We start from the raw sequence: 20,802 nt of genomic DNA, 5'->3' as shown, positions 1-20,802 counted from the left end.
AAACCCTTTCCAAAAATGTGTAGATTTAATACAGATTCTACCTGATCATTCTTGTGTATATGCCAATGTAAGAAACCAAAAACATGTAAATTATTTTCATAACACTATGGAAACCAATATTAAAAAATATAGTACCCAATTTACAGCAAGTAACATGTACAAATTTAGAAATATTGTATTGCTTGTAGACAATATAATATTATAAATGAAAGCTTCAGGAATAATGAGATACTTTATTATATATCAAAAATCTCAACTATAGAGGAATATTAATGACCCACACATCACACATGAAAATTAATAACCCATTCGATCATACACTTACCATGTAACTTACTATTAATATGGTAAGAAATAATGTCAAAAGGTGTTGAATGAAACTACTTATGCTGAAACATAAAAACAACTTCTGAGATGTACACAAATGGATCAATAGATACAATATTGATTATTTTGTATCATAAAATACTATCTAGTACACATTCTTAGAGGAAAAAAGTCCAATAGTTTAATAATGTAAAAAAATAGGAAGAACTGTTAGGTAAAAGGACATCAGATTTAGATTAATTCTGCCTCTAACGCAAATTGAAGGCTGAGTCCTATATGACCTTGACCATTTTGAGTTTACTACATTAAAACAAATGAAATATTCTTCAAGGTTTTCTCCAATGGGATTTTGAATCTCATGGATGACTATGATTTAGGAGTATTGCAGAGAGTTTTGTAACAAACTTTACCTTATACTATTATTCCTTCTCTATTTGGGGTTCAGTTCAACATGCTAATAAAATAAATCGTCATAAGGGCACCATAAGGAAAGCAGGCAAAATGTTAGTGCTCCATTATATTTACAATCTTTACAAAAAATGTATGTCAGTAAACCATATTAACATCTAAAGCACATAATATGTAGAAACGAATCATGATTATAAAATGTGTCTTGTTTCTTAAATATGCTAAATAGGAAATATATCACATCTAGTTCAGTTTTTAATCTGCGGACTTCGGCCTTAGTTTTTGCTTTATTTTATTTTATTTTATTTTTTTGCTTTTGATTTTAAGCATTCAAATCATTCACCAACACTATAAGCCAACAAATACAACATAACTGACCAGTTAAGAATTAAGCCTTCTCATTTTACAGGTACAATCAAGGGGGAAAATGTTTCTGATTACACTCAAAGGGAGTACTGCTGTCTCACTTCATGTGCTTATATATCTTCCCACACACAAAATGTTTTATTTATTTTTAAAAAGTGACAAAAATAAAGAAAATTTGAGAGAGAGAAATCATCCACAACTATTAATTCAACAAATAGTATTTAAGAAATTCCTACTTGTAATTTATTGTCTAATATTTCTGCATCATCCTTAGTATTTATCACTCATAGACATTTCCAACCCTCATAGCAGTGCTTGAAAAAGAGATATGCTCTGAAAATTTAGAAATAAATTACTGAAGTAACTATAATTACTAAAGTACACTAAATATATTTTAAAGTACACTCAGTATATTTTAGTGTATATACACTATAGTACACTAAAATATACTGATGTATTATGTTGGTTTTTCTCATTTGAGATGAAAATCTAAAAAGTCTTCACGTTTGGTTTTGTGTGTTAAGCTGCCATTATAAAAATACTAAATGAATAAAATTTCACAAGCAAGGCAGCATTATCAGGCTAAGTAATGGGCTTATAGGTGGTAATGTTTTGCATAATTCAGCTATTGATTCATCTATAGATTTACCTTTCTTAAGTGCAAAAATAAATGTAATTATTCCGTTATATACAGAATTCACCTCCCAAATATTCCAGAATCTAAGAGAAAGGATTGATACTTTCTGCTATTTCAATTTTGCTTAAAATTAAGTTCTTAGAATGTTTAGATCTTATTATAAATATTATAACTTATAAATTCCAGGGTTATAATCAATGATTTATGTTTTCAAACACAGTGGGAAAATGGGTTAATAATTGAAGTACTGTTTTTTCAGTTTATTAGTAAAAATCAGCTTATAAGAGGTCAATGTAATGGTTTCCATTGATAATTACAATAAACAAATATTCAAATTTTAAATACTAAGTGCTGGAATTCCAAGCCCAGTAAAAGTTTGCACAATATCATGTCTTGCATGTATGCTTTTCCTTTTAAAATTAACAATAAATAAAGAAATTTACACAGAAGTGGAAACTATTCCTACTTTTATTTGCATTCTTCCTTCCATTCATTGCTAACATTCAACAATAAAACATGTTAATTCCTAAGGAATTGTTGCTTTTAACTTGAGTGTAATCATTTTAGAACACTCATGTAGGTCCATGATGATACTTAGAATTTTTTATGTCCATTTTTAAATGGACAAAAAGATTACCATTTTTAAATGTTCATACCTAAAATTAATCTACCACTCCAAGAAAAAGAATGAAAGTGGTGTTTTTTTTACTCCATTTGATTTGTTCAATACTTCCCTATAATCTTCAAGGTCTAGTATACTTTTTTTAAACTCTAAAGCAAATGCTGAAAAGCCACAATCCAGTAACACAGAAATGAATAATAACATTACTTTATTCCTTTCAGAAAACACAATAATTGAAATATCTTGGAAATACTACAATATAATTCTGAATTAAGTTGAGTAAGATATTACTCTGAGTTTAACTTCCAGCTTATTAAATGTAATATTTGCTTGTCATTCTGCATAGCCAAGCATATAGACAGATATAATTTGTCAGCAAAGGCTTTATGATATAGTAGCTATAAATATTTGTCATTTTACAAGAATCTAATATGATTCAAAACCTAGTAAAGTCTACCTCCCCAAATAGGTAGACTTTTTTGATATACTTTTTATTTTTTGATATGCTTTTTATTTTTTATAAAATATGTATTCATAAATTAATTTGAATAGAAAATATCTAGATATGTGCAGTGTATAATGCATGCACAAAAACAAAGTTTAGATTAATGAATCAACTTTAGTTATTTTAACTAAAAGTGGGCAGTTTATGCCTACTACTAGGTTGCTCAAAGAGCAATCAAATGTAATTGAAGCCAAGTAATTCACACTATTTATAGACATTTTTCAGAATCACCTGCTTTGTAGTGATTTTTTTCAGCACAGTTGTAAAGTTTTGATTTTTAAGAGTCCCTTTGAAGACGTGGCAGATGTTGGCTTTGCTAATAATGATGGAAAGTGTAGCAGGTTCAAAGTTACAAAAATGTTTAACACATATAAAATATAACGGCGTGCTTTTCTATTAAATTTGGTTATTTTCAATTGTCAATAAACTGTAAAGGAAGCCTAAAGTCCATAAAAATTTGCTTCCAAAACATGAAGCTTCTAGAGTTTGTATATGTGTGTGTCCATGTACATTTGTGAAGGGTAAATGCATAAAAATATATGCCAGAGAAGCTTACATATTACAGTCTTAAATCATTACTATGAATAAAATTGTAAGGCTTATAAATATTAAAGGTGCTTTTCAATATTTTCTGGTGCTTAAAATCCTGTTAGAATTTAACACGGTAATTGACACAGACACATACAGTCTAGCTATTAGATGCAGGGATACAGAATTTTGGTCCTGACTTTACCTTGGATTTATGTACTAAATTTTCTCTCAACCATTAATACAAAGTAATTATAAACTACCTAACAACATGCAAATGGTCTCACTATATAGGATGAGATTTTTATCTAACACAATTTTAAATTTCAGTTCAGAACTCACTTCAATTTTATTTTTTAGAAATACTGAAATACTAAAATGTGCTATAATAGCATACCAGGATCATAATTATTTTCAACTTTATTTATAGAAAACCTAATGCAATCATTAAAGAGAAATATATATTTAATTTAAATCTATCTGAATATCTGACAAATATTAATTACCTCAAGCTGAAATTAACAAATAAAATTTTATTTTCAATAAGTACCACATAGATTTAAACAGAAACTACTGTGATATTTCCTTTTAGTCAATATATCTTCACAATACCGAAGGAAAGAAAAGCTCATTCTAAGTGCCCAGCATTTTTATCCTTGGTGGTGACTATTTGTACTTTCCACTCAAGTTTTAATTTATTCATAATTTATTCAGCTGACACAAACACTTATATTTGTTTGTTTTTCCATTACCCTCATTATCAGCTTCAACATGTAGAAATGAACTTAATTTTGTTAAATGGCTATTTCCCACACAGTTGGGGGAAGAGACAAATGTTATTAAATTATTCCTTTTTAAAAAAAAAAGTTTTATTAAAATAAATTAAGGAAATCAGTTATTGAATTCCATTTTCTTGGTTTCCCCCAAACAAAATAACATGTGCTTGCATGAAAATTGTTTGCCCTAAGAAACTTAAGGGCAGTGGCTCAGTTCCGGAAGCATAAGGCTATCATGTAGGTTTCTCATTGCAGAAAAATAAAATGAACAGTAAGGGCTTATGGGAATTGCAAGAGTACTCTCATCAGCCTGAACTGGGATCTCTTTCAAAAGTTACACTGATATCGAATGTTCAGTTTATAAAATTGTCACTGCATTCTAAAATCGACGGTTTTTCTAATAAAAATTGAAACCTTCTTACAACGATTAACCTTCCACTATCTAAAGGGAGTTTCACTTATAGTTAGGAAAATACAGTAAATATCAGTGACACCACTGCTAACTTTCTTATAAAAACTAATTTGTGATTGAACATTAAAAGTTCATCCCCTATCCTTGGAAAATAAAAGTTATTTTATTCTTCTGACAGAAGAATCTATCCCATACTAACGCTGAAGAACGATTGATATTGCTGCGAAGGGGAGAGGAATATTAAACATGCGGTCAATCATTTTCATTTATGTGACATCTCACCTAAAGCTTTAAAAAGCATAAACATTCCAATCCTTCAAACCAATATATGGGATTACCTTCTAGGACTATTATTAACCCAGTTCCGCAGAGGAAGAAAAATATACAAATATTATATTAAACAAATAATACCTTCCAAAAAGATGGAAGCCAGGGTGCACCATAGCCACGAAAGAAAACTCACAAGTCTCTCAATTTTAAAGTATCTTTTAACAATTTTATGATAATAGAAGTAGGTCAGAGCTTTGAAAAGTTGTCTGGAAAACTTTGAGTTTCTCTGGATTGCTACAATTTACTCTGCAAGTTGTGCCTTCAAGCACCAGAGGTCAGGAAGATTCCCCTTTTGCGTGGCTGCTCAAATTATCCTCACTGAAATCAGCGCTTCCTGCGCACCCTTGCATACGACCTTCAGGCACGTAGCTAACTGACACTACCCAAGTTGCTGTTCGCTACCCAGTATTTGCCGCAGCTAAAACCAACTTGGTAGAGGGATTTATTTTCCACTCTTGAAATTTAGATTCTGTAATTAACTTACACAACATGAACATGTACTATATTAAGGTTCGTCTTTCTTCCAGCGTGAGCATGTATTTATTTACAATTCTCTGACACATTCCTTAAAATCTGAATTCCTAGATAATATCTTCTTCCCTAAGAAGGGGAAATTTTTACCATTTGAAATAGGGTGCTATTTAAAGAACTCTCAAACAAGAATGTTTAAAAAAAAAAAACTAAAACTTTTTTTTTTTTCTCATGTGCTCTGCCAAGTTCCATTGCAAGTTCCAAATATTGTGCAATAATTTGGAAATCCAGTTTACGATGGGAAAAGTCAAGCCACTCAGAGTCGGGAACTTGCAAGAGAAAAGTCAAGAAGCAGCACCCGCACGCACGCACGCCTGCCCAACGGACGCGGCATCCCTGGGCACACGCCCCTCCCTCCCCCGCGCTGGGATGGAAGGTCACGCTTCGCAATCGATTTCACAGCCACTTGTCCTTTTTTATCAACCTTCTGGTAAACTAGTTTAGGACCTTGGAGAGCTTAGAGCTGCTAGCTGTGTTGCTCTCGGATAAACACGTGCCCCCAAATAACAGGACCAAAGCTTCACCGCCGAATTTAACACATTCCCCTCTTCCCCGCCGCCACCCTCCAGGGCCAGACTCTTCCCTGGCATCTCCCCGCCCCCTTTCCAGGCCGGCGCGCACTCTCGAGGGTGCCTGGCGCTCTCTTACCTGAGCTGTCGCTTTTCCTCTTGCCACCGCTTCGTTTCTCCGCCTCCGCAGGTGACAGTGCCTGGCGACCGTAGTCCCCTGGCGCGCACGAGGCCCCGGTCGGGGTGCTGGAGCCCAAGCTGGAAGAGTTGGAACACAGGACAGGCGGGCTGCTCCCCAACTCTGGGGGTCCTCCGGAGTCGGGCTGGAGGCAGAGGCTGTGCCGAGCCGCAGTCGGTGGGGAGGACATCTGCGGGAGGTGCCAATTGGTTTGCAGAGCCTGGTGCTGCTGCTGCTGATGGTGGTGATGGTGGTGATGATGGTGGTGGTGGTGCCCCCTGTGATGCTGGCTGGCAAACATGCCCTCTTCGTTGGGGTATCCCGCGATTATGCAAGATGAGGAAGAAGTAGAGAGCTCGGGGTAAGACATATGGTCAGATCTTCCATGCAGGGCTAGAGAGGATTGGGAGAACGGGTGCAAGCCTTGTGCCGTGGCGTGAGGGCTGCGCAGGCAGCCAAAGAGCGGGTGTTCCATAGCATGCAAGTTTCGGGTTCCAGGCAGAAGACTTCACGGCGGTTCTAAAGGCCACCACCCTCTGTCACTTTTCACTGGAAACCGTGTGATGTTTTTTACCCCTCTCAAAGCAATAGCCGTGCACTTCTGCAGAGCTCGGATAATCCCGGTCCTGAGCCCTAACGGCCAGTCTCCTTTACATATGAACAGTCGGACCTGGAAGAGCTTCCCTGAGCTACTCAGATGTCAAGAGTGGGAGAGGTTGAAGCCAAAAGAAGGTGGTCCCAGTGAACTGCCTTCAGGGGGAAATGGCTCTGAGAGGTTATAAATAGACTGTAACGTGAGCTGGGGGCTGGCTTAGGAGCCCAGAGTTGACCACATGCAAACTCCCTCCAAAACTCCCGCTCAGTCTGCGCCACGCGCTCCCAGTTCCACTTCCTATCGCCGGCTGGACAGACGCAGAGCGTCCACGCCCGCCTAGCCCTGCCAGCTACCAGGACTACAAGCGGCGCGCCAGCGTCTAAATCCCGCCCGGGAGGGCAGCGGCTCTGCCCTCCAGACTCTGGAGGCCAGGGCGCGGCGCGCACCAGCGCCAACCCAGCACCCTGTTTCCCACCTACTAATTTTTCTCTTGGGAAAACGTAACTTGTCAGTGTCATTTGGGAACTGTCACCTGCAGAAAAGCTAGGGATACGCCTAGCCTTTGAGGAACACGAAAGAAGTGATAGGGTTAAAGGAAAAGATCAGAGCTAGCCTGGCGCACTCTGGAAGTTTTTCAAACTTCGCATCTTCCCGTGCCCAGGGCGCCGCCGCGCGCCTAGGTTTTCGCAGTTAGTTTCTGTGGGTGGTGGTTAAGAGGCTGGGACGCCAGGTCTGAGGTTTCGGGGACGTGCACCATGGCCTGGAAAGTGTGGTTCACAGTGCGGAAAGACCTGAGAGGAAGACCTAAGGAAGACCTGGTGGGGTGGGTGGGAGGTAAGCGCGAATTGCAGATGCCTGCTCTCTGGCATCCTCACGTGCGATGCCCGGTGGAGTCTCCCTCCCCCCCGCTTTCCTGGTCTCGCTCAATTTCCTAGCCACTCGTCCACCAAGAAGAAATTTTCCTGGGTCAAGAATTATTTCCAAGCGATTTTGTCCCAGTCACATGAGATGTGTAGATTTGCATGCACATTTCTAGCCTCTCCCCTCCGGAGCTAGCCCAGGTCTCTTCAGTTCCCTCTAGAAATCCACTCTTCTGCTCAAAAATAAATCCACTAATCGTGTCTCTTAACACCACTGCTCCATTTACTGAGAAATCTTAAATTTCGATAGCTCTAAGAATTCACTAAGCTTGGGCGCTTGATTACATCTTTGCATCCCTGAAAATAAACTCGATAACTTGCCTCCAGTAAGCATGGGAGAGCGAGGGCAGGGCTTTGATACTGCCACTTGCTTGGTGAGCGACAAGATCCGCTGGGGCACAGTCGTTTATACACAAGTGAATGGGCTTTAATGAGCAGGAGGAACAGTCACGTCGGATCTGGGACGTGTCGGATCAGGAGAATATCTGTAGTCACCTATTCCACCCGGAGCCCCGACTGCACCACCAGCAGTGTCGCCCTGTTATTTTCATTGTCTCAGGTGTCCAGAGGATGGTGACCAGGTCTTTGAAGTTGTTAATGGGATTAATGGGTACAGCAAACTGGGCTAGACATCTGGTTTGAATTAGGAAAAAGTATTGATTAATCTTTGAGAGGTGTCCCCAAAGCAGAACCTTTCCTCTCCTCTTCCAGTCCCCCTGTTTAAGCCTATCTTTTCTTTTAAGTCACGCTGCAGAATGGTGGCTTCGCAATAACATTCGTGTGAAAGATCGAATTGTTTTCTATTGCTTAGAGGTGGGGTGGAGTGGGGGTTGATCAGGAATTCTGAGATTTGTAAGCGCTGCTTTCTTTAACGGAAATTGAGCTCTATTTTGAGGGAAATTAGTTTTGCAGACTTCGTTTAAAAAAAAAAAAAAAACTAAAACTTTTGTTCACCAGCTGCTCAGCTTTTCAGTCTGGGTCTGAGCTGAAACCTGCTGCAAGCCTTTGACGGTAAGATTTTCTTTACCGATATTTTGGTAATCTAATATTGTTTTAGACTTCGAAAGGGGGTGTTGTTCAGGTTGCACGTTTCTAGGGGTTTTAAGCACTCGCAGGATGGCGTCCAGGGCTTAGATCTTAAAAATATTTCTTCCTGCCACTCCCCATGCCCTTGGCTCTTTAAGAATAAAAAGAGGTGGAGGAGTTGTAGTCTTCCAATATCGTCGGAATATTTTTTGTATTTTCATTGTGTTTATGGTTTCAATATGTGCTCTAATATTAAAAGCTAAAGTACAAAGAGCAACCCCAAACTTCCCCAACTCATGTAGGTTCTCTATGGATTCTAGGTGAAAGCATTAAAGGCTTTATTTAAAGTGAGATTTAGGCAACCACCTCAATAAACCTAACCAGAAATATTTACATAATATAATGCTGTCAACCAAAAGCATTGTGGAAAATGTCAGACAAGACAGACTAAAATTACACATGATCTGCAGACATCAGCACAAAACATCCACAATGGTCCTTTTGGTTTGCATTACAATGGTTTAGAGCAAGCTAAGCAATTACTAAATGAATGGATTTGAATTTAACCAGTGTGTTGCAGGTAACTAGAAATAAGCCCACACAAACCTTTCATCTCCAGGAGCTGCCACTTCTTCTTAAACCTGTCCAGTGACTGTGCTGGATTTTTTCTCACTCACTGTGTCAGATGTTAACAACATGTCCAGAACTTTCTCTACAACCTGCCCCAGTCAGTAAGCCTCTGGAACTGTGGAGCCAGAAACCTGGGAAGAAAAATTTAGGAAAGGTTAGAAAAGGAGGAAGTCATTCCGAAGGCATGCAATGAAAACAGAGCTACCAAGAAAGGTCTTTTTAACTGAAGACAGAAAACATTTAACATCAGCAAAAATTATGAGGTCCGGTTTTCTTACAGAAAACACAATATAAGGAAAATATTCAGAAGGAAAAAATGAAGGACTAAAAAGGAGGTCTTGGTGAATTCCAGAATTAAATACGACTTTAATTTTCTCTGGATTTCTAAATATGAACTAATTTTTATATAAAGATTTTTAAATTTTCATTTATTATACTACTTGGAATAAGATAGAATACTAAATTTTATGTTCGAGGTTATAGAGAAATTTTGAAAATGTAATGACAACAGGAAAAAAAATCCCTAGCATTTCCCGTAATAGCTACTTCAGTGTTCACATCCATAAAATTCAACATTGAAAAGATGCCTTTTTACCTAATGATATCAAGAAGAATGGTAAAAATTTTAAAATTTATTATAAAATTTCCATATGACATTATTTAAAACTAGACTATATAGTATTTATCCTACACTCACAATATACTTGAGTTTTCCTGAAGAAAAATTATATCAATGCCAATATTTCATGAAAGATTTCAATATCAAGTAACACCTTATAAAGAGGTTGATTATGTGAAAAGGTAAGCTCCTTAGTTCTTGTAGGGTCCACAATTACAATGATTTTAAATGTAGGCTAGGTTCTCCAAACTTGGTAAGTATGTATATTTATTGGTTCCTCAGCTTAAATGAAATGGCATTTAAGAGTAAAGGTAGAGATTTATTTTATTAGGACTATTTTCTTTTAAAACAAATAGAACACATATTAAGCAGTCCAACAAAATTATATTTAAATTTTACTTTAAGATTTATGACGATTCTTTTAAAAGTTGCCATTCTTCTGCACACATATGACGAGTTATCATGGAACTTCAAATATTTAAAATTAAATACAAAACTATACTCTGAATTACCTAATAGATAAATTTTCCTTGGTAACATATAATCATAATATATGAACTTAAGTGTGGATAATTACATTAATATTGGAATTTATCTCTGAAAACTTTATTGGGTATAGAAATATTATTTCTGCTACATTTTGCCAAAAAGTAGCAGTTATGTCCTTCAATTGGTTCTTCTGAAATAAAGAATTTTGAAAATGTATCCAAATATGCTAAATACCCAACGGTAATTTATGTGATTTATGACATACATCATTTAATAAAACTAAGGAATTGACTTTCCCCAGGAACTATGCATTAAAAAATTTATGGAACAATTTTGCTATGGCTAACGCCATACTGATTCCATATACTTATACACATTTTTTAAATGTTGTTATTTTTACATAACACTAATTGTTAGGTTCACAATAAGTCTTGTTACCTTCATTTTACATGTACCAAGAGAAATGAATACTTAAAACCTTACTTCTAAAGTGTAAAACAATCCAGCACATTTTGTTTTTCTAGTTTCTAGATCTTCCTGCATTTAAATTTATTTCCTTCAGAAATTGGTGGTTTTCTTCAATTCAATTGCTTTATAGTATAATCAATGAAACTGTACTACACACTAAATATAATTCTGCCTAAAGCAATTAAGAGATGAAACAAAATATAACAAAATTAGTACAATTTAACAGATAATCTTTAGAAAGCCAGCATGCAATATAGATTAGGATTAATAAAATTAAATCTTAACAACTGAATTAAAAATTCAAAATATATGCATTTTTTCACAACGTATTCATACAGTTAATAAAATTCTAATGATCTTTTTTCTTTCTTTTTCTCTTTTTATTTTGTGAGGAGTCTTAAGACTGGGAAGACATTGGGTGCCTCTCAAATTTCAAAAACTTCTAACTGAACTTCCTTTTGTTCACCTGTTTTAAATCCATAATTATTTGATAGTTACCTCATAATAATGCTAATAGACAATAATTAATTTCTACATTTACATTTGGATTCACCTCATATGTTATTTTTATTGATAAATTTAGGCCTTTTCAAAATTTTGTCATTGAAAATTGTCTCCTTTCCTTAACAAGGAGATGTATAGCCACACTAATTCAAGAAAATTCTATAATGAAATGTTCTATATTTTGTTATATTTTCTATAGCATCAAACTCATAACCATTACATTTCTATCTGCAATTTAAGATAATTACACCATTTATTTCTTCCATATTTTAAAAAAGCAATGCTATCTTTTTATATAAACTGAATTTAGAAAAGTTCACAAGTGTCAGAGAAGAAAAATGGAATCGAAAATACAGATGGGAATTGTAATAAACCTTAGTCTTCTGTTTTAAATTTTCCAACTTGAAGAGTTTAACATAACTAATGTAATTGTGGCATTATGATAAGTTTTTCTTGTGTGTTGTTATTTTTCATACTTCATCAATTTATAGCAAGTTTTATTCTTAAAGTGGCTTTTCCATTTTGAACTCAGGTTTATTATTTGGATTACTCCCTCTGTGTTTTAGCTGTTAGTATAGTCTCCAAAATATTTAATTACACACTCATATTTTATATGATTCAGACTCAACAAAGAAACACCAGCTGCCGTTGATGTCAACATTTTTTTTAGGAATAAAAGAAAAATGTTGTGTATTTGTATACCAAACGAAATGAAAAGTTAAGGCCAAATACGTGATCGCTTATAAAAGCATATTTTTCAAAGTTTAATATTGTAATAGTTCTTTGATGCAGCACAGGGTTTTTTTGAAGTTTTTGAGAGTGATACAGACTGTTTCATACAAGGCAATGGCCCTATGGAAATACATAAAATCGAGAATGAAATGATTAAATGACAACTGTCTATGTATGTCTCAATTAACCTAAGAAACAAGGTCAGAATCAGTCAAAAAAAAAAAGAAAATCAGAACAGTATTTAGCAGGTGAAAAGGCAAAAAGTAAGATAAACTTACAGATATTAAAAATAATTTTACATTTGTTAATAAATTGACTAAATTTGTTAATAAATTTGTTAATAAATTGTAAGTCACATATGATCATGGTAAAAAGATTTCAGGTTTATATCTTAGTTTAATTGGAATTTTAAAAATAAATAATCAGAAAGGTTCATATTTCACTGCATAGCATATATATTTTTGATTGAAGTAATAATGAAATATTACTATTCTGAGAAACAGTTTCAAATAATTAATGTGAAATGTGGATATACATGTGATCAACACTTAAGACATGTGCAGGCTACTGAATATCTGAAGTTCTGAATAATCACTGCCTTTTCATCTTACAAATTTGTATCCTGAAATTCCTTGTAATCAAAAGGTTTTTTTTCTAATTTTTTTCTATTTTTAGAGGATGATTTTTGTTAAGTTGGGGTCATAGTATATGGGAAGATAATAAGATGGTTTTCAACAGCTGTTAGTGTCTGAGGGAAAAAAACAAGTCTTGGGCCAACTGCACTCTAGAGCACTTCAAAGCACAAGTAAGGAAATTCTGTACCAATCACCAACCAGAACACAGGAGGAATACGAGCTCTGCGCTCAAAGGCCCAGGACAAGCCAATTTGTCATACCACCAGCTAACAGTTGTTTTCATCCGCAAAAGGACCTGTGATCAAAACAAAGCTTTCTTTATATTACATAAGGTTGTATAAATACTAGATGGAACCTCTTCAACACTTAGAGTGACTAGAAAAGATTCATTTTTCTCCTCCGGACATGCATTTTGCATGCCTTTGTCCTATAAGCTCAAAGTTGTGGGACTCCACGTTGGTCCAATTCCACTCTAACAACTCATTCTTGAGGGTATAAAATACTAACGAATAGAAAAAGAGAACAGTGACTGAAGAGGTCAAAACAATCTTGCAATACTTCATGAAAAAATAGAATGACAACTGATGTTGAAAATGGACTTTATGAGTAAAAGAATACTGACATTTTTTCCCTCTAATTTAGGGCATCTGTAGTCATCTGCAGCAGCATTTCTGCAAATAACTTATTAAAGATGACTGAATGTGCCGGTTAAAGTGACAGTAATGTTTCTCTGAAGATATACCAAGGTCAAATTAAATAGACTTGACCCATAATCAAATATAATAATACCTCTATTTATTGCAAACAACTTTAAGAATATTCCTTTGATGTAGTAACTATAGAGCAATAAAAATAGCACATTTATGACCTTCCATGTTAATCATTTTATTTTTTCATCATAGTTATCATCTGTGGGTTACCAGTACCTGTCAGCAGCTTATGAAATGTTTGAATTTCCACAAATTTTGTTCTTAGTTACCTCTGGTATCCTACCTCTTGCAGGTAATGATGTGATTTGATCAAAGTGGAAGGCTGAGTCTTTTGGATTTTAAGATCTGATCATACCTTCATCAGACAGACCTGCCAGAGAAAGGTCTCAGGCCCAGGTAGCATTACTTGGAATATTTCTTCCAGAACAAAAGACAAGCACATAAGTATAAAACTGCAAAAATGTTCACTGTTTCGCATGTGGCAATAAAGCCTAGTGTGTATTTTTAGAGAAGGAAGATATAAAGAAACATGTAGTAGCTTGTAAATGTTATGCACTGCAAATCTAAAGTTACTGAATTAGATGTTGGTGTCTCTTTCTGTAATAGTATTAAAGACTTGCTCACCCATGTGTAGTTCTGTTATATAAACAATATTTTTCTTAAAAAGCAATTGTTAGATCACTATAATCTGGCATTTGTGTCAAATATAGCCATGACTACAACCATGGGTTGAACCGTGGGTTATGTTCCTTGTACTGTACTAGCAATTCCAGTGATCAAAAATTGCTGTCTCAATTTTAACTGAGCAAATCCTGTGTCAGTCTCTCTCTAAACAGCCTTATTGACCTCAGTCACTTAAGTCAGAAGTAGGAACCCACAATTGCCAAGCCCCTCCTTCCTTCTCCTTTCCCCCCATGCAATCAATCATCAAGTACAGTATTCCCAATTATACTTCTTTAATGTTCCTTAACTCCATACTCCTCTCAGTCACCAGTCAGTACTTTATTTGGGGGCCTTTATTTGAGGTCTATTTAACCTCCATCCTCAGACCAGTACTTTATTTGAGGTCTATTTATCTAGACCTCACTGTGGAACACAATTCATGTGGTTGTTGAGCACTTGAAATGTGGCTTTTTCAAATTTTTATGTAAAGATTAAAATCCACACCAGATTGAAAAGACTTCTTGTGAAATTAACCAAGTTTTGCACTGACTACATATTAACCATGGTTGGATGCATTGGGCTAAACAAAATATATTATTAAAATTAACTTTATTTTTTACTTTTTTCATGCAGATGCTAGAAAACTTAAAATGACCTACATGGTTTACATTGGACAGTGCTAGGCCAGAGGATGTCATTTAGCTTTTTCTCTCTTTTATTCCCTCCCCTTGCAAAAAAAGTACCAAATTACATATATATCTGTCAAAATGATGTAGGACCTAAAGTCTCTCTGTAAGTTGATCCTCTTGACCCCATGATTAGGAGCTTCACAATGTGGTACCACACCTGGAAACCTCCAGAGCAAGATCTCAAGGAAATACAGGAAATTCCTGAAACAGCAAAACCCCCCTACGTGAAGACGTCTGTTATTCCTCTGTGCATCAGGAGCATCACTGTTAACTGCTGACAGGCTTGAAAGAGCTTGCTTGACAATGTCCTTTTTGAAGAAAGAAGAGCCAGGTGTGTTATTCAGGATGGACTGGACAATGGTGTCACAAGTTTACCTCTGCATCTTATTGCCTTGGAAAATTTTCCTGCACAGCGTGGCACAAGATGGTTGGCTCTCCAGGCAGCAGTTGGCATTGTGAATCAGTCATCTCAGCATGTGTCTCCAAGATCCACAGCAAGGGAAAAAAGAGGTGGAGGGTCACATGCCTGGTGTTACATACTTTGAGGCAAAGGTGATAGGTGCCATTTCTGCTCACAGCTCTTGGGCCAGAACAAAGCCATACATACCTGTGAGAGGACCGAAAAATAACTCTGAAGCACAGGGCTCTTTGGTGAGGAGTAAATATTTCTGTTACAGCAGGTTTCGACAAACTTCAAATTTACTCCGAATTGGTTTAATTCATATCACTAAACTCAATATTTCTTGTGTCTTGCTGGCATCTTATGTTAACATTTTCTAGCATAATGTCTGACACAAAATAAGAGCTCAGTATATATATTCAACAGAGCACTTAGATGTAAACTTTATCATTAGATTTTAGTACCCAGGTAGCTGTTGTGGCACATCAGGGAAATGTAACTGCTTCTACAACTGCGAAGAAAATTTAACTGATTAAATATTTATCCCAGCTTCAGGATTTTGCTTTGTTTTATGTTGTGTTGTGTTTTGTTTGCTCACTTCTTTTTACTATTTTTTTGCTTTCTTTTTTGCCCTTGAACATAGGTTTATTTCTAATTCTCATTGAAATTAGAACTACAGTTGTGTCCCTATGCAATGACAGTGTTTCAAATTCTTTGGGGATTTGCCTACAAGGGTCTGCAGTCATATTGCGACATCAATTGTGATGCCGATCTCCATGTAAATCAGACTTATTGCTAGTGAGACATTATATATTTTTGCAGCCAATACCATCTCTTTTATAGGAGTTGATAGTATTATCTCTGAAGAGAATATTTTGGGTTGTCTTGTTTTTGTTCATTTTCAGCCCTTTGATTGTGGCCAGAGTAATTAATATTTTTGTGTCTAGGTTTCCTCATCTCTAAAATAAAGATGTTTATTTCTATAGCTTCATGTTGACAGTTACATTATATAATTTAAATGTTATTCAACTAGATAGTAAATTGATACATAGTGTATTTATAAATAACAGATATTATCTTTATGTTAATTTTTATTATCATCATTATCATTAATTTTTAGGTCCATGTTCCATCTATAAAGAAGCCACACTCTGTCTAAAACAAGCTTTGTAAGAAAAATTGGAGTATTTTATTATATCCAACCATTCATTCCACCTTTTTTCCCAAATAACACTCTAATAAGAAATCTTGTCTAGGTCAAGTTTTCATAAAAGCTTGTGAGGCAGTGTCTGGAGGGAGGAAACCTAAAGCCAATTCACACTAACTTCCTAGAATAAAATCTAAAGGAAAACTCCAAGTTTTTTCGCCGAGGTAACAAAAGGATCAGAGGGTATGCTCCCTTTGCAACCTGCCCCTTTTCTACCTAGCAGATGAAAAATGAAAAAGTACCTCTGACTGGTCCCCTTCCACAACCAATCAGACTGGTTGTGGACCACTACTTCATTTACATAGGGTATAAACCAAGTAACCAATGGGAAACCTCTAGATCTAGAGGGTATTGAAACTCCAGAAAATTCTGTAACCAGTGGCTTCCAACAGCTTGCTCAATCCTGCTCCCACTCAGTGGGGTGAACTTCTGTTTCAATAAATCTGTGTTCTTCCTTCGTTGCTTTGTTTGTGCATTTTGTCCAAGTCTTTGTTCAAAATGCCAGGAACCTAGACACCCTCCACTGGTAACACTTGTTGATCAAATAAATAATATGCTAATGATTAATGTAACTTATCAACATTTTAAATTAAATAATCATACATTTAGGTTATACATATTTCACTTAACTTTTTCACTTCCTTCAAAGTAATAGTGAAACAAAAACTCTTGCCATATAAAAACCTGGAATTTGAGATGCCTGACAAAAATGCTTCATATGGTCAAAAGGACTATTAAATTCTAAAGAAAAAGCTATATGTCATTTCTTATCTAAAGCACTTTTGATAAATTTATAGTGGAATTTGATTTTATGTTGTACAGGATGTAGCCTTTAGTTCAAAGATAATGAACTGTGCTATAATGACACAGGTTTAGTGAGATAATATCTACCCGACTAACCCTAACCTCAATTATAGTGTAATATGCAACTCCCTTAACTCAAAATAAATAAGCATACTAACAATGAAATAAAATACTCATAAAACAAGCAACATAGATCCTAAGATTTAACATCCATTTACATAACTTATGCTTGATTCATATAGTGAGTATATATAAGGCATGCCAGAAATAAGCTCAATGTACTGCTTAGTACTGACTAAAATGTGCATTTGTGACATGGTAAAAGTTTTATAAAACTGCATACTTTAACTATATTTTAGCTTTTTGTTGAAACTGCTTTTTGTAACTCTGATGTGACAGGCAAGCAGTTTAAACCCATGCCATTTTGGCTCCTGCGACTTGTAATAAGTAACTACAACACATTCTTGTATAATTGAATCCCTACTTCCAGAAATGTTTTGTGGTGATTTACAGTACAATCTGATAAAACAAAATGTACATGTAGAATAAAGACTACACATTAAATAACTGCTAAGTCTATACATTATATACTAAAGTGTAATATAAAATAAAGACATGAGAACCTTCTGAAGGAGAAGTTTCCAAATCTTAAATATCAGAAGTACCTGTTTGTTTTGCTTTTTTTTTTTTGAGACAGAGTCTTGCTCTGTTGCCAGGCTGTAGTGCAGTGGTGCGATCTAGGCTCACTGCAACCTCCACCTCCCCAGTTCAAGAGATTCTTCTGCCTCAGCCTCCCAAGTAGCTGGGACTACAGGCACATGCCCCACATGCCCAGCTAACTTTTGTATTTTTAGTACAGATGGAGTTTCACCATGTTGACCAGGATGGTCTTGATCTCTTAACCTCATGATCTGTCTGTCTTGGCCTCCAAAAGTGGTGGGATTACAGGCACGAGCCACCACACCCGTCTTGTTTTTAGGAAACACATTCCAAGAGACAAATGGATCTTGAGACGGAAGCTAAAAACCAACCACTAACTTCTCTAATATATGTAATCCAGCCAGTGAAATGGCCCCTCAAATGCCATGCCTGTGTTTCCTTGGTCTATTAATTCATTTGATAGGTACATTCTTGGGGCCAATATTTGAGCAACATTATTTTAATATTTTTTCAGAGACAAGATCTTGCTCTGTCTGGGGTGAAGTGGTGCAATCATAGCTCACTGCCACTTAAAACTCCTGAGCTCAAGTGATCCTCCTGTCTCAGCCTCCCTAGTAGCTGGGACTACAGGTGTGTACCACCACACTTGGCTAATTTTTAAAAATGTTTTACAGAGATGGGTCTTACCATGTTGCTCCAGGTGGTCTCAAACCCCTGGCCTCAAGCCATTCTCTCACCTTGGCCTCCCAAAGTGCTGGGATTACAGACATGGGCCACCATACCATATTTTCCTTTATTTTTGTTTTCAAATATTTGGTTATTAATTCTTTCCAATTTTCTAAGTTTTGTTTAATATATAACGTTCGATTACCTAAATCTATGAATGTAGAAATACTTCTAATGCAGAAAAATTTAATGTAATACCCTTGTATTTATCAAGAGTCAATTTTTTTAAAAAGGAACATCTCTGTAAGGTCTGAACAGCAAAATGTTACTAAATGGAATCTAGAAAAATTAAATCCCCATATAATTCAATGCTAGAAAAACAGAGCCTAATAAAAAAGAAGCAAAGTATATGAATTACTGTATTATCAGAGTAGAACCATTTATAATCAAGAAATATTAAAGTCCTGGAAACTTACTTGTAATCAAAATGAAAGTTAAAAAGATAGCATTTTCCACCTACCAAACTGATAACCATTAAAAAACAAATAGGTTATGACGACAAGGATTTTGGAAAGTAATAAATGTCATCCACTCTGGGAAGAGTGTAATTAGAACAGATTATGTCATGGAAATTCTAGGAGTAAGTAAATGTCAACTTGAATCCAATAAAGCAGATGAATTAATATAGTGATTGGAAATAATTAGATATATCAAATAATGTATGTGCAATTACATCTCTGAAGTGATACTTATTATACTGAAATATGTCAAATAAAACATTGATTAAATAAATTATGGTAAATCATAAGTAGAGTGAAACTATTAAAAATCATGTTCTAAAATAATAAAGAATATGGAAAATCAGTCATCATATCATGCTAAGAAAGAAAGCAGGTTACAACTATATGACTCAAATACACTCACACCATACATGTTTTGTTATATATGCTGTATTTGATTTCAAAGACATGCTCAAAATGACAACAATTTTAGCTTATTAATACTATCTCCATTTGGTGAGATTAGTGGATATCTGTGTTGTTTCTTAACATTTTCAAAATTGCTTAATAATTTTTATAGCGAATATGTACAGTTTATTATCAGAAATTGCCTTTCTTATTTCTAAATATTTAAAAGATGTTCTCTGAACTGGGTGTTATTTGACCCATCAACCCATTGAACTGATTTGTGAAATAACACTTCATCATCAAATGGAAATGTTATTAATTGTGATCTGGCCCTAGCAGGCCACGAAGACACAAGTCAGTTACATGAAGAAGTGGCCCAAATGCCCCAGTCTCCGCTCTTGCTTCAGAAGCTCTGGCTTCTCTCTCCCAGCCTGTACAGGTAGCCTCATGAAGAGTTCCTGATGATCACCTAACAGGAGAAGACTAGGGCCTGGTTTACAGATGTTCTGCCTGATAGGCTCTACCCTAAAGGGAACAGCTGCAGCAAAAATAAAACAAAAGGCTTAGAAACAGAACATTTGCTCACTGAGCTGGGACATGTATCATCTCCTGCCATTGGACATCAGCACTCCTGGTTCGCAGACCTTTGGACTTGGACACAGATTTTCATCATGGTTTCTCCTGGTTCTCAGGCCTTTTGACTCTGATGTCTTTTATCACTGGCTTTCATGCTTCTCCAGTTTGCACATCTTGGGACTTCTTGGCTTCCAAAATCACGTGAGCAAATTCCCATAATAAACCTCTTTCCGTATTTGTGTGTGTGTGTGTGTGTGTGTGTGTGTGTCTGTGTATGTGTATTCGATTGGCTCTGTTTCTCCAGAGAATCCTGACTAATTCAGATGGAGAAAAACATATCATTTTATCTGATAGTCAATAGTGTACCTCTCTTTTGATCGTGACCTCTTTTGTCTCTATTAAACACTTTTATTGTATTTGATACATTGTGGTTGTGATAATAGGAGTTGTTTTTTTCTTTAAGTGATCATAATAGTTGACTTTAAAGCAGGCCATATATTTAACTTGTAATAGGTCAGATATGGTTTGGGTTTAAAGGTCAGTACAATAGATTAACACTATAAAATTTCTTATCAACATTTTCAAAGAAGATATCAAGAATATAAATAGGTACTACTTGTGTACTTTTTTCAATTAAACTTACATTAATATTTGACAATAGTTTTTATGAAATGCTTCAACAATTGTGACATTTAAGTAGCAGTCAAGAGACAAGATGGTAACATTTCCTGGAGAGACCAGCTAGCTACCTGATGGCAGGTTGATTCCATTG

At 35.5% G+C, this 20,802-nt stretch overlaps 1 protein-coding gene and 1 long non-coding RNA gene across 2 annotated transcripts in view; one reads left to right on the top strand and one right to left on the bottom strand.

Moving 5' to 3' along the window:
- MEOX2 (mesenchyme homeobox 2) overlaps positions 1 to 6,883 on the bottom strand; it is a 73,750-nt gene extending 66,867 nt beyond the window's left edge. Inside the window, exon 1 of the mRNA XM_002751547.8 lies at positions 6,091 to 6,883. Coding sequence (XP_002751593.1) covers positions 6,091 to 6,604 — 514 coding nt within the window. The 5' untranslated portion in view covers positions 6,605 to 6,883. The remainder of the gene's footprint in view (positions 1 to 6,090) is intronic.
- Positions 6,050 to 20,453, top strand: LOC144578358 (uncharacterized). The gene is made up of 2 exons (XR_013523934.1): positions 6,050 to 8,655; positions 14,754 to 20,453. It is a non-coding gene; the product is annotated as an uncharacterized LOC144578358 (long non-coding RNA).
- Positions 20,454 to 20,802: the final 349 nt, after the last annotated feature.

The sequence above is a fragment of the Callithrix jacchus genome, chromosome 11, assembly GCF_049354715.1.
Source record: "Callithrix jacchus isolate 240 chromosome 11, calJac240_pri, whole genome shotgun sequence".
NCBI lineage: Eukaryota > Metazoa > Chordata > Mammalia > Primates > Cebidae > Callithrix > Callithrix jacchus.
Note: the sequence above shows the minus strand (reverse complement) of the source record. Positions and strands in the feature narration are given on the sequence as shown.